This window comes from Micromesistius poutassou (genome assembly GCF_964030765.1).
Source record: "Micromesistius poutassou genome assembly, chromosome: 24".
Taxonomy (NCBI): domain Eukaryota; kingdom Metazoa; phylum Chordata; class Actinopteri; order Gadiformes; family Gadidae; genus Micromesistius; species Micromesistius poutassou.
This window is the reverse complement of record NC_140294.1, coordinates 1,687,914-1,700,743: the sequence shown is the minus strand read 5'-3', so window position 1 is coordinate 1,700,743 and position 12,830 is coordinate 1,687,914. Positions and strand designations below refer to the sequence as shown.

Genomic DNA, 12,830 nt, shown 5'->3' with positions numbered 1-12,830 from the left:
AGTTGTTGTGGGTTTCCTTTGGCCGCCTCTCCTCCCAAATTCTCCCAAACATTTTATTTTGCTCGCTTTGAGCTCGCTAGAAAGGCCATGTCTGCTGGAGAGTTTGTTTTTCATTTTAATAAACGGTGACTCAACGATTCCAGGAATCCTTTGGGTGATTTGAATCTCTGGTCCCTGGTGGCTCGACTGGTAGAGCTTGGCAGTTGGTGCCGCCCCCTCAGAGAACCACAGAACAGCCCGTAGTTCAGGAAGGAACTGAAGTCATTAATTCATTCACGACTTTTAATCGATAATCCAAGCAGACATCTTTTCTACACCATTTATAGATCGGTTTGCATTATTTCTATTCGCTGACCCTCTCTAGGTGAAACACCTGCTGTTGCAAGCATCACCTCTGATTGGCTGATAGGGTGGTCCCCTGCTGATTGGGCGCTGATGTGACACACCTGTCCTCCTCTTATTGAAGCTGAACTGAAGGGGCGTTCACAGGGGAGCCGGCAGCCCTGCAGCCCCACAGTGAACCAGGACTGTTGAGGGGCTCAGGGGACCCGGTGGGTTGGTTTGTTTAGACTCCTTGTCCAAAGGATCCCCAACGTCCTCCCTGAGCAGCCCAGACCTGGGCCTTCATCTCACTGGACGCTCTGGATACAAACGTCTGCTAATGGTCGTATTGTGAGTTATAGTTTGGCTAACATGATCTTTTATAGTTGTAGGTGAGAGAAGGTTTAGGAACCAGTCAGAATAGCCACATACAATGAGTCTTGTTTTAAATGCCATTGAGATTTCGTATAGCACAAAAAAAATCTATTTTTTTTTCTATTTTATTTTTCTTTACTTTCAGTGCAGGTAGTTTTTCCTGCAAAGTGTTTATGGAGTAGGCTACGTACACCGGGGATGATTCCCTAAACCACGCGGTCGGTGGCTTGTCCAAAGCGTGTGACGTCACCACTCAGTGGAAGTTCAGCACCTTGGAGAGCGACGGCAGAAGACGTCTCCCACTCTGTCTGCTGTGGCTGTCCTCGACACACACATCACTGATTATGGGAATGCTGCTTGCATGTGCCAGGACACAGGTAGTAGACTATAGTAAAGACAAGTCAAACGGGTATTTACACACACATGTAATGTGTATGCAAGACAATACTTAACACAATCCTGGATGAGCTAGAAAGTAGAGCAGAGATAGGAGGGAGGAGGAAGAGAATAGAGAGGAAGGAGAGAGGAGAAACTAAGAGGAGAAGATGGAGAGGAGAGGAGAGATTACAAGACACGAGTCACGGTACTCACACACATGAGGAGAATCTTTACATGTAGTCACCGTCACCTTTGTGTTAGTGTGGAACACATGTTGGGTTGTTGTATGGTGGACAAAGTTAACTGACTCATCAGCTGTTTTTCCACTTTTATTGAAACCATGATATTTTTACATCTGATTGTTTTGTCATTCATGATTCCGAAGTATAAACTAATAGTAATGTTTAGATGATTATGATGCACATCATTCCCTGAAACTAGTTATACATAACTGCAACCATAAACAATTGTATAGCAGAAAACCTTTAAAAACATGAAAAAGAGACAATGAAGAACATAATGTTATCTAATGATTTACAATAGGTTATAATTTATAATAGTCAGGGTTCACTTCCTACTGAATGTTTCTTTGTTAAATGACAGCAGTACAACAGTAATGCAGTTCTCTCAGATCTCACATGGTAGAGATTCTAATTTAGGAAACAAAATTAGTTGTTTTGGTCGTTTGATTATTTTATTATCAAACAAAGGTCCTAGTCTGTTTGATTGACAGGTGAGATGATCAGGGGGGCAGAGTTGTTACCTTCATAATCATAGCGACATGGACAGAGGAATGGATAGAGAGGCTCACTGAAGGTGCAGCCAGTAGCAGAGTAGATATGAACCCTGGCTTCCACATCATAGAAGGAGACCAGACCCTCATCATAATCAACAAACACCCCCACCTTCTGGAGCTCAGCTCTCAGAGGGAGACGGACATCAGGGTCATCATTAAATACCAACCCATCCTCGTCGTAGTGAAGAGTCCAGTAACCCGTCTCAGGGGTCTCTATAATCTCACCTATTCTGTCGATGGACTCTCTGGCCACTCCTAAAAACCATGCAGTCTTGTCTTTAACCTGGATTTCAAAGTAAAACTTCCCAGAGGAGAAGCTCTGCCTTGTGAGAACACATATATACTTTGTGAATCTCTTAGAGTTGTCTGGGAGTTGCTTCACTACACCTCCATCATGTACTTGTTTCCCATCCTCAGACAGGATGAGACTGGGATAAGCTGTATCAGGATCCAGAGTCACATCTACTTTATACTGCTGGACCCTCTTCCATTCACCATCACGCAGCTTCTTCATCTCCATGTTCAGTGTCTCCTCCAGCTGATCCAGGGATCTCCTCAAGGTCCCTACATATGACGGAGGACGGACCTCCACCGTCGTCCAGTCCGTGGTGGGTGGAGGATTCTTCAGGGATCTGAAGGTCTGGAGGAAGTGGAGGTGGTCTTGAGTGTGTGAGAGCTGCTTCACCTCTGAGCTTCTATTGGTCAGATCTTCTATTTCCTGCTCCAGCTCTTTGATGAGGTCTTCAGCTTGTTTCTGTGTGGATTTCAGTTTCTCTTTTACCGTTTTGTTGAGATTATCCCGGCACTTTTCAACGCAGCGCTTCAGAGCAGTGAGGATCTGCACACCATCGGCTATCTCTCTGACTGCATCTGCTTTGCTGCGTTTAACTGTGTCTATGATCTCCTTAATCTTAAGTTTTCTCTCCTGGATCATCTGCTGAACTTCAGCCTCTATCTTCCCCAGCTGGGCCATCTTTACTTCATATTCCTCCTTTAGAGGTACAACAAGATGGGACTTGTGGTCTGTCTCTGTGCAGAACTGACACAGACACACCTGTTCAGTCTGGCAGAAGAGCTCCAGAAGTCGTTCGTGTTTCTTACACATCCTGTCTTCCAGGCGGTCCATAGGCTGGACCAGCCGATGTTTCTTCAGGACTGCAAATTTATGATGTGGCTCCAGGTGGGTTTGGCAGAAAGACATAAAACACCCTAGGCAGGACTTCACGGCCTTCAGCTGGGTCCCAGTACAGACGTCACAGGGAACTTCTCCTGGTTCAACACAAGGCTGCTCTTTTACTCGTACAGACGTTCCAAACCGATCAACCATCTCTGATAAGAGGATATTGACACGTAAATCAGGTTTTGTTTTGAAAAGCGCATTGCAAACGGGACATTTGTACTTCACTCGTTCGTCCCAGAACTTTGTAATACAGGTTCTGCAGAAGTTGTGTCCACATGGTGTGGTGACTGGACTGTTGAACACATCCAGACAGATGGAACATGAAAAGTTCTCCTCAGACCAGGTAGTGTTAGCAGAGGCCATTCCTAGACACAGACGACAATGTTTATGTATTGAGCAATCCCATTATTTTTGTTTTTCCATAACGGCAAAATCGGTTTTAACTTCTCTCAAAGTTGTGCTGCTTCACTCACCTTGTTCTGGTTTCTGTCTGTCAGACTAGTTAATGCGTGTTATTTTTCTCCTGAAAGAAAGAACTGCTTCCACGTCGGAGTGCTTTAAGTTTCGTTTCCCCAACATGACGTCCTCTCCCCTCCTCCCCTAACGCCTGGCTCCTCCCCTAACGTCTTGCTCCGTCCCCACGGCACATGAGCGCACTGCATTATTACGCACTGTGTGGCCTCTTCAAATGCGTTGACGTGTTCTCTTCTTTCTGGAGTTAAGAGAGCCGGTGCAGAACAAGAGACTTTGTGGTGATTTAGTGGTTATTTGCGACTGTAACTGGGATTCATCGATGTTGATCTATCCAGGTTTCCGGGGCTTCCCCGAATACTTTTTATCCAACCTCGATCTGATTTTTAACAAACAGACGGAGAGCAAAGAGCTGTTTATTGGCGCTACGCTGCTGTAGGAACTCTCCCCGATGTGCACGCGCACAGTGCACACACGAGCAGAAGAGCTGAGAGCAGCAGACAGCGATACAGTCTGGTCAGTGGGGGATTTCCTTTTGCTTTTGGAAAGTTTGCCCCGTTTGAAGTACTAGTGCACCCCCTGCTGGTAAAAGTGGGTCACACACACACACACACACACACACACACACACACACACACACACACACACACACACACACACACACACACACACACACACACACACACAACAAGAGAGGAAGACCGGAGACACAAGGGAGAAGGAGAACATGAGACACAAGGAATGACAGCGCCAACGTCCAGGCTCAGTGGACACAGCCTGGCCATAGAGCAAGGCCGTCACAGGCGGACCTGGCTACCCAGAGAAGCCAGGCTGGGTCCATTCTGTCCCCAGGAGAGGGAGACTGAAGACCACTTCCTACTGCAATGTATGAGACACAAGGAACTAAGAGGGGAGGGAAAAGAGAGAGAGAGGGGGGGAGACAGAGCGAGGAGGGAGAGTGAGGTGAGGACAGAGGAGACAAGGAGAATGAGGAAGAATGAGGGAAGGAGGGAGAGAGAGCGAGGAAGAGTAAGAAGAATGTAGATATTCTACTGAGTAAACATTGTATTCAGATTGTACCTATTCTACTGAATAAATATTGTACTGAGAATGTACCTATACCACAGAAAATGACCCCATTCTACTTTTTTTACACTTTTATTGCAATAAAAATCAAACATACATTTCATTGTTATTCATAATTCAGAAATATAAACAAATAAAAACATATTTTTTAAACAAGACATTTTCAACCTTTTCTACTTGCTGCAAACATTTACAATTTGATATTGGTAAACATATAAAAACATTCTGTAAATCAGACATTGATCAATAATGTGCATGTAATCATGGGTTATATTTAATAAAAGTAAGGGTTATTATCTTATTGAATTTATCCTTTTATCCAACATCAAAGCAGTTCTCTCAGATCTCACACAGAGATTGTCATTCAGGAAACAACGTTAGTTGTTTTGGTTGTTTGATTATTTCATTATCAAACAAAGGCCCTAGTCTGTTTGATTGACAGGTGAGATGATCAGGGGAGCAGAGTTTATATGCAAACCTGGACCGAGGAGTGGATAGAGAGGCTCTCCAAAGGTGCAACCAGTAGCAGAGTAGAGATGAACCCTGGCTTCCACATCATAGAAGGAGACCAGACACTCATCATAATCAACAAACACCCCCACCTTCTGGAGCTCAGCTCTCAGAGGGAGACGGACACCAGGGTCATCTTTGAATGAATTCGAAGTAAAGAGTCCAGCAACCATTTTCAGGGGCCCATAAGGTCTCATCTATTCTGTCGATGGACTCTCTGGCCACTCCTAAACACCAGTCTGTATTGTCTTTAACCTGGACCTCAAAGTAAAATCTCCCTGAGGAGAAGCTCTGCCTCGAGAGAACACATGCATACTGTGTAAATCGCTTGGGGTTGTCCGGGAGTTCCTCCTCATCATCTCCCTCATGTACTTGTTTCCCATCCTCAGACAGGATGAGCCAGGGATTAGCTGTATCAGGATCCAGAGTCACATCTACTTCATACTGCTGGACCCTCTTCAGTTCAGCATCACGCAGCTTCTTCATCTCCATGTTCAGTGTCTCCTCCAGCTGATCCAGGGATCTCCTCAAGGTCCCTATGTATGACGGAGGACGGACCTCCACCGCTGTCCAGTCCCTGGTGGGGGGAGGATCCTTCAGGGATCTGAAGGCCTGGAGGAAGTGGAGGTGGTCTTTAGTGTGTGAGAGCTGCTTCACCTCTGAGCTTCTATTGGTCAGATCTTCTATTTCCTGCTCCAGCTCTTTGATGAGGTCTTCAGCTTGTTTCTCTGTGGATTTCAGTCTCTCTTTAACCATTTGGTTGAGATCATCCTGGCACTTTTCAATGCAGCGCATCAGAGCAGTGATGATCTGCAAACCATCAGCTATCTCTCTGTCTGCATCTGCTTTGCTGCGTTTAACTGTGTTTTTAATCTCCTTAATCGTTATTTTTCTCTCTTGGATCATCTGCTGAACTTCAGCCTCTATCTTCCTCAGCTGGGCCGTCTTCACTTCATATTCCTCCTTCAGAGGTACAACAGGATGGGACCTGTGGTCACCCTCTGTGCAGAACTGACATACAGACACCTGTTCAGTCTGGCAGAAGAGCTCCAGAAGTCGTTCGTGTTTCTCACACATCTTGTCTTCCAGATGGTCCATAGGCTCGACCAGCCGATGTTTCTTCAGGCCTGTGACTTTCTCATGTGGCTCCAGGTGCTTTTGACAGAAAGATGTGAAACACACTAGGCAGGACTTCACAGCCTTCAGCTGGGTCCCAGTACAGACGTCACAGGGAACTTCTTCTGGTTCAATACATCGCCGCTTTTTTATTCCTACAGACGTTCCAGACCTGGACGTATTAGCAGAGGCCATTCCTAGACACAAAGCACAAGGTTTATGTATTGAGAAAGTCTATTATTTTCATAATTCCATAACAGGAAGAGAGGTTTTAACTTCTATCAAAGTTGTCCTGTTTTACTCACCTTGTTGTTGTTTCTGTCTGTCAGACTATTTGTTTCAAAATGTGTTTTATTATCCTCCTGAAAGAGAGAACTGCTTCCACGTCGGATGGATTTGGTTTCTGGGAATGTTACGTTTTGTTTCCTGACCTCTCCTCTCCTCCCCTAACACCTGGCTCCTCCCCTAACACCTGGCTCCTCCCCTAACACCGGGCTCCTCCCCTAACACCTGGCTCCACCCCCAGGGGGACACAGTTCACTGATGTTTCAACGTTTGGGCACATTCATTTACGTTGTAGGCTACTTCAAATGCATTGTTGTGTGTTCAAATATGTTCAACCTTTAATACAAAACACAGACCAAGAGATGGTGCAAAACCGGATACATTCTTGTGATTTAATGGTGATTTGCCACTGTAACTATGATTAAGACCTATACAAAAACTATCTCTGGTATTTTCTCTGGTACAGTCTTCATAAAAACATCGCTCTACCTGTATATCCAGGTTATATGTGTTATTATGGTTTTTGATTTAATATTGAGTTGAAACTGGTAGTTATATAACGCTCATCTCTCAGACTCTAACCTCATAAAAAAGCTGTATCATGTGACTCAGGGTAGGGCAGACGAACCAGACCAACAAGTTCACTATTCAGAGACATCACAGTCAGTGCCAGTAAAGAGACAGTAAAACAAACTTAAAATGTGCCGTGGCATTTAACAGTGTTTAATTTTAACTGGTGGTGCATTATGGGTAGCTTTTACGTGCCAAGGACAAATAGTGTGAAAATCTGAAGTGATGGACAACTAGTATCCCTAGTTTAGTTCTAGTTGTTATTTTAGGGTTATCAAGGTGTGATTGAGCAAAATGATGTTCCATTAATCCATTGCAGTCTTACGTCATTTAAATCCATGGATTTCCTTCTATTCCTTCAAACCAATTGAATGGGTGGAGTCTGCTTTCCCTCCTGGCTCCGTAGCCAAGCAGGTGACCAATCACCAAACACTCACCTTATGGTGACGGTTCAGCTGAATCAAGCTACAGAGTTATTACAGAACTAGCTAGTTAAAGACCTTTCTACCTGTGTTATCTGAACAGCCACATAAAACTCATAACAACAATAACTGGACCTTCTCTTTGTTACTCTTTCACTGCAGCCATTAGTTCAAAATCATGAGAAATGCTCCAGTGTCTAAAGAAACCCGTCCAAAACCCACCCACCCACCACTTAATCAAGCAGAATTATTTGTATCCCTTTTTGAACCAATGTAGCCTTTGGAGAAAAGAGAAGAGAATAAGAATCACATTTTGGACAATAGAGTTGCAGTAATAAAGTAACTTGCAGTCAAGTTGTAAAAGAAAATCAAACATGCTGTTGGAGCTGGTCCCAACCCACTACCAGAATGTTAAAAATGCATTCTGGCTGACGTCTGGTAGACGGTAGTTTTCCATTGAGGGGCGGGGCTTGATTGCAGATCAGCTTTTCACCGTCTCTGGGGTGGAGCCAGAACATTTGATTGACATAACCTGATTACTCGAAACTGCCAGTATCAGTTAACACGTGCATGTGTTTAATAGAGGGCCATTTGAGTGCATATTAACATACATTTAAAAAAAAATGTTATGCATTTAACTTGAGAAAGTTGAGCACTACTATGTAACCCACTGAATCACCTTTAATCAAACAACAAACAACAAACAACAAGAAAACACTTTTTGGTTAGGATGGCTGTATGATGTCATCATATAAGGTATTTAGTTTCCCTGTTATCCAATCACAAACACAGGACACACACACACACACACACACACACACACACACTCACACTAACAGGAGTCACCACACCAACAAGTGGGCATGAAACCAAGCTCTCTCTCATAAATGGTTTTAACAAACGGTGACTCAACGATTCCAGGAATCCTCTCCGTGGTTTGAATCTCTAGTCCCTGGTGGCTCGACCGGTAGAGCTTGGCAGTTGGTGCCGCGCCCTCAGAGAACCACAGAACGGCCCGTAGTTCAGGAAGGAACTGAATTCATGAACAAATTAAAAACAACTTAATTAATAATTTCACATATTTTCTACAGTATTTGTAGATTAGGTTGCATTATTTATATTCGATGACTCCCTCTCTAGGTGACACACCTGCTGTTGCAGGCGTCACCTCTGATTGGCTGATATGGTGACCCGGTCCCCTGCTGTTGCAGGCATCCCCTCTGATTGGCTGATGGGGTGACCCGGTCACCTGCTGTTGCAGGCATCCCCTCTGATTGGCTGATAGGGTGACCCGGTCCCCTGCTGATTAGGCGCTGATGCGACACACCTGTCCTCCTCTTATTGAAGCTGAACTGAAGGGGCGTTCACAGGGGAGCCGGCAGCCCTGCAGCCCCACAGTGAACCAGGACTGTTGAGGGGCTCAGGGGACCCGGTGGGTTGGTTTGTTTAGACTCCTCGTCCAGAGGATCCCCAACGTCCTCCCTGAGCAGCCCAGACCTGGGCCTTCATCTCACTGGACGCTCTGGATAAAAACGCCTGCTGATGGTCATAGTGTGAATGTGTGTATCAAGGTGTGATTGAGGTGTGATTGGCGCTGTACACACGAGGAGAATCTTTACATGTAGTCACTGTGACCTTTGTGTTAGTGTGTTACACATGTCCGGTTGTTGTATGGTGGACATTAAAATTGACTCATCAGCTGTTTTACCATTTTTATTTAAATCATAAAAGTGTTGTCATACATTCATACATTTTATTGTGTCATGATTCATGATTCATTAGTGAAGTAATGATTTGATTATTATGATGCACATCATTTCCTGAAACTAGTTAACTGCAACCATAAACAATTGTATAGCAGAAAACCTTTAAAAACATGAAAAAGAGACAATGAAGAACATAATGTTATCTAATAATTTACAATGGGTTATAATTTATAATAGTCAGGGCTCACTTCCTACTGAATTTCTCATTGTTAAATGACAGCAGTACAACATTATTGCAGTTCTCTCAGATCTCACATGGTAGAAATTCAGGAAACCACATTAGTTGTTTTGGTTGTTTGATTATTTTATTATCAAACAAAGGGCCTAGTCTGTTTGATTGACTGAGGTGAGATGATCAGGCGGCCAGAGTTGTTACCTTCATAATCATCCTCTGTCCAGTGACCTGGACAGAGGATTGGATAGAGAGGCTCAGTAAAGGTGCAGCCAGTAGCAGAGTAGATATGAACCCTGCCTTCAACATCATAGAAGGAGAGCAGACCCTCATCATAATCAACAAACACCCCCACCTTCTGGAGCTCAGCTCTCAGAGGGAGACGGACATCAGGGTCATCATTAAATACCAACTCATCCTCGGTGAAGTTAAGAGTCCAGAAACCATTTTCAGGGGCCCATAAGGTCTCATCTATTCTGTCGATGGACTCTCTGGCCACTCCTAAACACCAGTCTGTATTGTCTTTAACCCGGACCTCAAAGTAAAATCTCCCTGAGGAGAAGCTCTGCCTCGAGAGAACACATGCATACTTTGTAAATCGCTTGGGGTTGTCCGGGAGTCTCTTATCATCATCTACCTCATGTACTTGTTTCCCATCCTCAGACAGCCTGAGCCAGGGATGAGCTGTATCAGGATCCAGAGTCACATCTACTTCATACTGCTGGACCCTCTTCAGTTCAGCATCACGCAGCTTCTTCATCTCCATGTTCAGTGTCTCCTCCAGCTGATCCAGGGATCTCCTCAAGGTCCCTATGTATGACGGAAGACGGACCTCCACCGCTGTCCAGTCCCTGGTGGGGGGAGGATCCTTCAGGGATCTGAAGGCCTGGAGGAAGTGGAGGTGGTCTTTAGTGTGTGAGAGCTGCTTCACCTCTGAGCTTCTATTGGTCAGATCTTCTATTTCCTGCTCCAGCTCTTTGATGAGGTCTTCAGCTTGTTTCTCTGTGGAATTGAGTTTCTCTTTAACGGCTCGATGGAAATCATCCTTGCACTTTCCAATGCGGCGCTTCAGAGCGGTGAGGACCTGCACACTGTCAGCTATCTCTTTGTCTGCGTCTTTCTTGCTCATTCCTACTGTGTCTTTGATCTCCTTAATCTTTCTTTTTCTCTCCTGGATCATCTGCTGAACTTCAGCCTCTATCTTCCCCAGCTGGGCCGTCTTAACTTCATATTGCTCCTTTAGAGGTACAACAGGGTGGAACTTGTGGTCTGTCTCTGTGCAGAACTGACACACACACACCTGTTCAGTCTGGCAGAAGAGCTCCAGAAGTCGGTTGTGTTTCTTACACATCCTGTCTTCCAGACGGTCCATAGGCTCGACCAGCCGATGTTTCTTCAGGACTGCGACTCTCTGATGTGGCTCCAGGTGCTTTTGACAGAAAGATGTGAAACACACTAGGCAGGACTTCACAGCCTTCAGCTGGGTCCCAGTACAGACGTCACAAGGAACCTCTCCTGGTCCAACACATCGCTGCTTTTTTAACGTTCTAAACTGAGCAGCCATCCCTGATAAGAGGGTATTGACCTGTAGATCAGGTCTAGTGTGGAAAATCTTGTTGCAAACTGGACATTTGTACCGGACTTGTCCATCCCAGAACTTATTAATACAGGTTCTGCAGAAGTTGTGTCCACATGGTGTGGAAACTGGGCTGCTGAACACATCCAGACAGATGGAACATGAAAAGTTCTCAGACCAGGAAGTTTTAGCAGAGGCCATTCCTAAACACAGACGACAAGGTTTATGTATTGAGCAAGTTCATTATTTTCAGAATTCCATTACAGGAAGAGAGGTTTTAACTTCTATCAAAGTTGTTCTGTTTTACTCACCTTGTTGTGGTTTCTGTCTGTCAGACTATTTGTTCCAAAATGGTTTTATTTTCCTCCTGAAAGAGAGAACTGCTTCCATGTCGGATGGATATGGTTTCTGGGAATGTTGAGTTTTGCTTCCTGATCAAGACGTCCTCTGCTCTCCTCCCCTAACACCTGGCTCCTCCCCAACTTAATATTGAGTTTAAACTGGTAGTTATATAAGGCTCATCTCTCAGACTCATAAAACAGCTGCATCACGTGACTCAGGGTAGGGCAGACAAACCAGACGAACAAGTTGACTATTCAGAGACATCACAGTCAATGCCAGCGCAGAGACAGCAAAACAAACCTAAAATCTGCCGTGGCATTTAACAATGTCACATTATCACTGGTGGTGCATTATGGGTAGCTTTTACATGCCAGGGACAAACAGTGTGAAAATCTGAAGTGATGGACAACTGGTTTTGTAGTTTGGTTCTAGTTGTTATTTAGGGTTATCAAGGTGTACAAGGTCACTTGCAGTCAAGTTGTGAAGAAAACCAAACACGCTGTGGGAGCTGGTCCCAACCCACTATCAGAATTTAAAACATGCATTCTGGCTGACATCTGGTAGACGGAAGTTTTCCATTAAAGGGCGGGGCTTGGTTTCAGATCTGGTTTTCATCGTCTCTGGGGTGGAGCCAGAAAAACTTGATTCATGTAATCTGATAACCCAGAACTGCCAGTAACTTAAAGTGCAGTAGCATGTGAGTAATAGAGGGTCATTTGAGGGCATATTTACATACGTTTTTAAAAAGTTATGCATTTATGTTGAGATTTGCAGCAGGATCCATCCACATCACTACTATGTAACCCACTGCATCACCTTTCATCAATCAAACCACAACAAAACAAGAAAACACTTTTCGGTATGATGGCTGTATGATGTCATCATATAAGGTTCTTTATTTCCCTATTATACACACAAACACACGACACGCACACACACAAACGCGTGACACAAAGGTGTCACCATACCAACAACTCAGCAGGAAACCAAAGTCAGTCAGTCGTCAGGTCAGGTCAGGTCAGGCTCTCTCTCTCTCTCTCTCTCTCTCTCTCTCTCTCTCTCTCTCTCTCTCTCTCTCTCTCTCTCTCTCTTAATGCGTCATGGTAAACGGAAGAGTATATAGCGACAAGGGGCGAGAGCAAAAAATAGAGAGAGAGAGAGAGACACAGACATACAGACAAACAGAGAGAGGGAGAGATGAATCAAACCAGATAAATCATTGACATGACCTTTAAGGCTAGTAGCCAGGCTAGTATTTAACCCCCTAAACCCTAAGCCCTCTACAGGAAAAGGAAACACCCCCTAAAAGCCCAGAGGAAGGAACCCTGGACCGACCGATAATAAAACACCTTAGTGGACGTTATGACGCTTCAGACGACACAACATTTAACACAAATGAAGGTGAGATGGTTAGCAAGGAGGTTGCTCATCAACGAGTTGTTGTGGGTTTCCTTTGGCCGAAAT

The 12,830-nt window shown here is 44.6% G+C and overlaps 1 protein-coding gene across 1 annotated transcript; it reads right to left on the bottom strand.

The window, feature by feature from the left end:
• Window positions 1–1,779: 1,779 nt before the first annotated feature.
• LOC311369739 (uncharacterized protein) lies at window positions 1,780–11,225 on the bottom strand (the record flags this gene model as incomplete). The annotated part of the gene is made up of 3 exons (XM_084487950.1): window positions 1,780–3,413; window positions 5,373–6,430; window positions 9,653–11,225. 3 exons carry the CDS (start codon window positions 11,223–11,225, stop codon window positions 1,788–1,790), a joined length of 4,257 nt encoding a protein of 1,418 aa, XP_084344076.1. The 3' UTR covers window positions 1,780–1,787.
• Window positions 11,226–12,830: the final 1,605 nt, after the last annotated feature.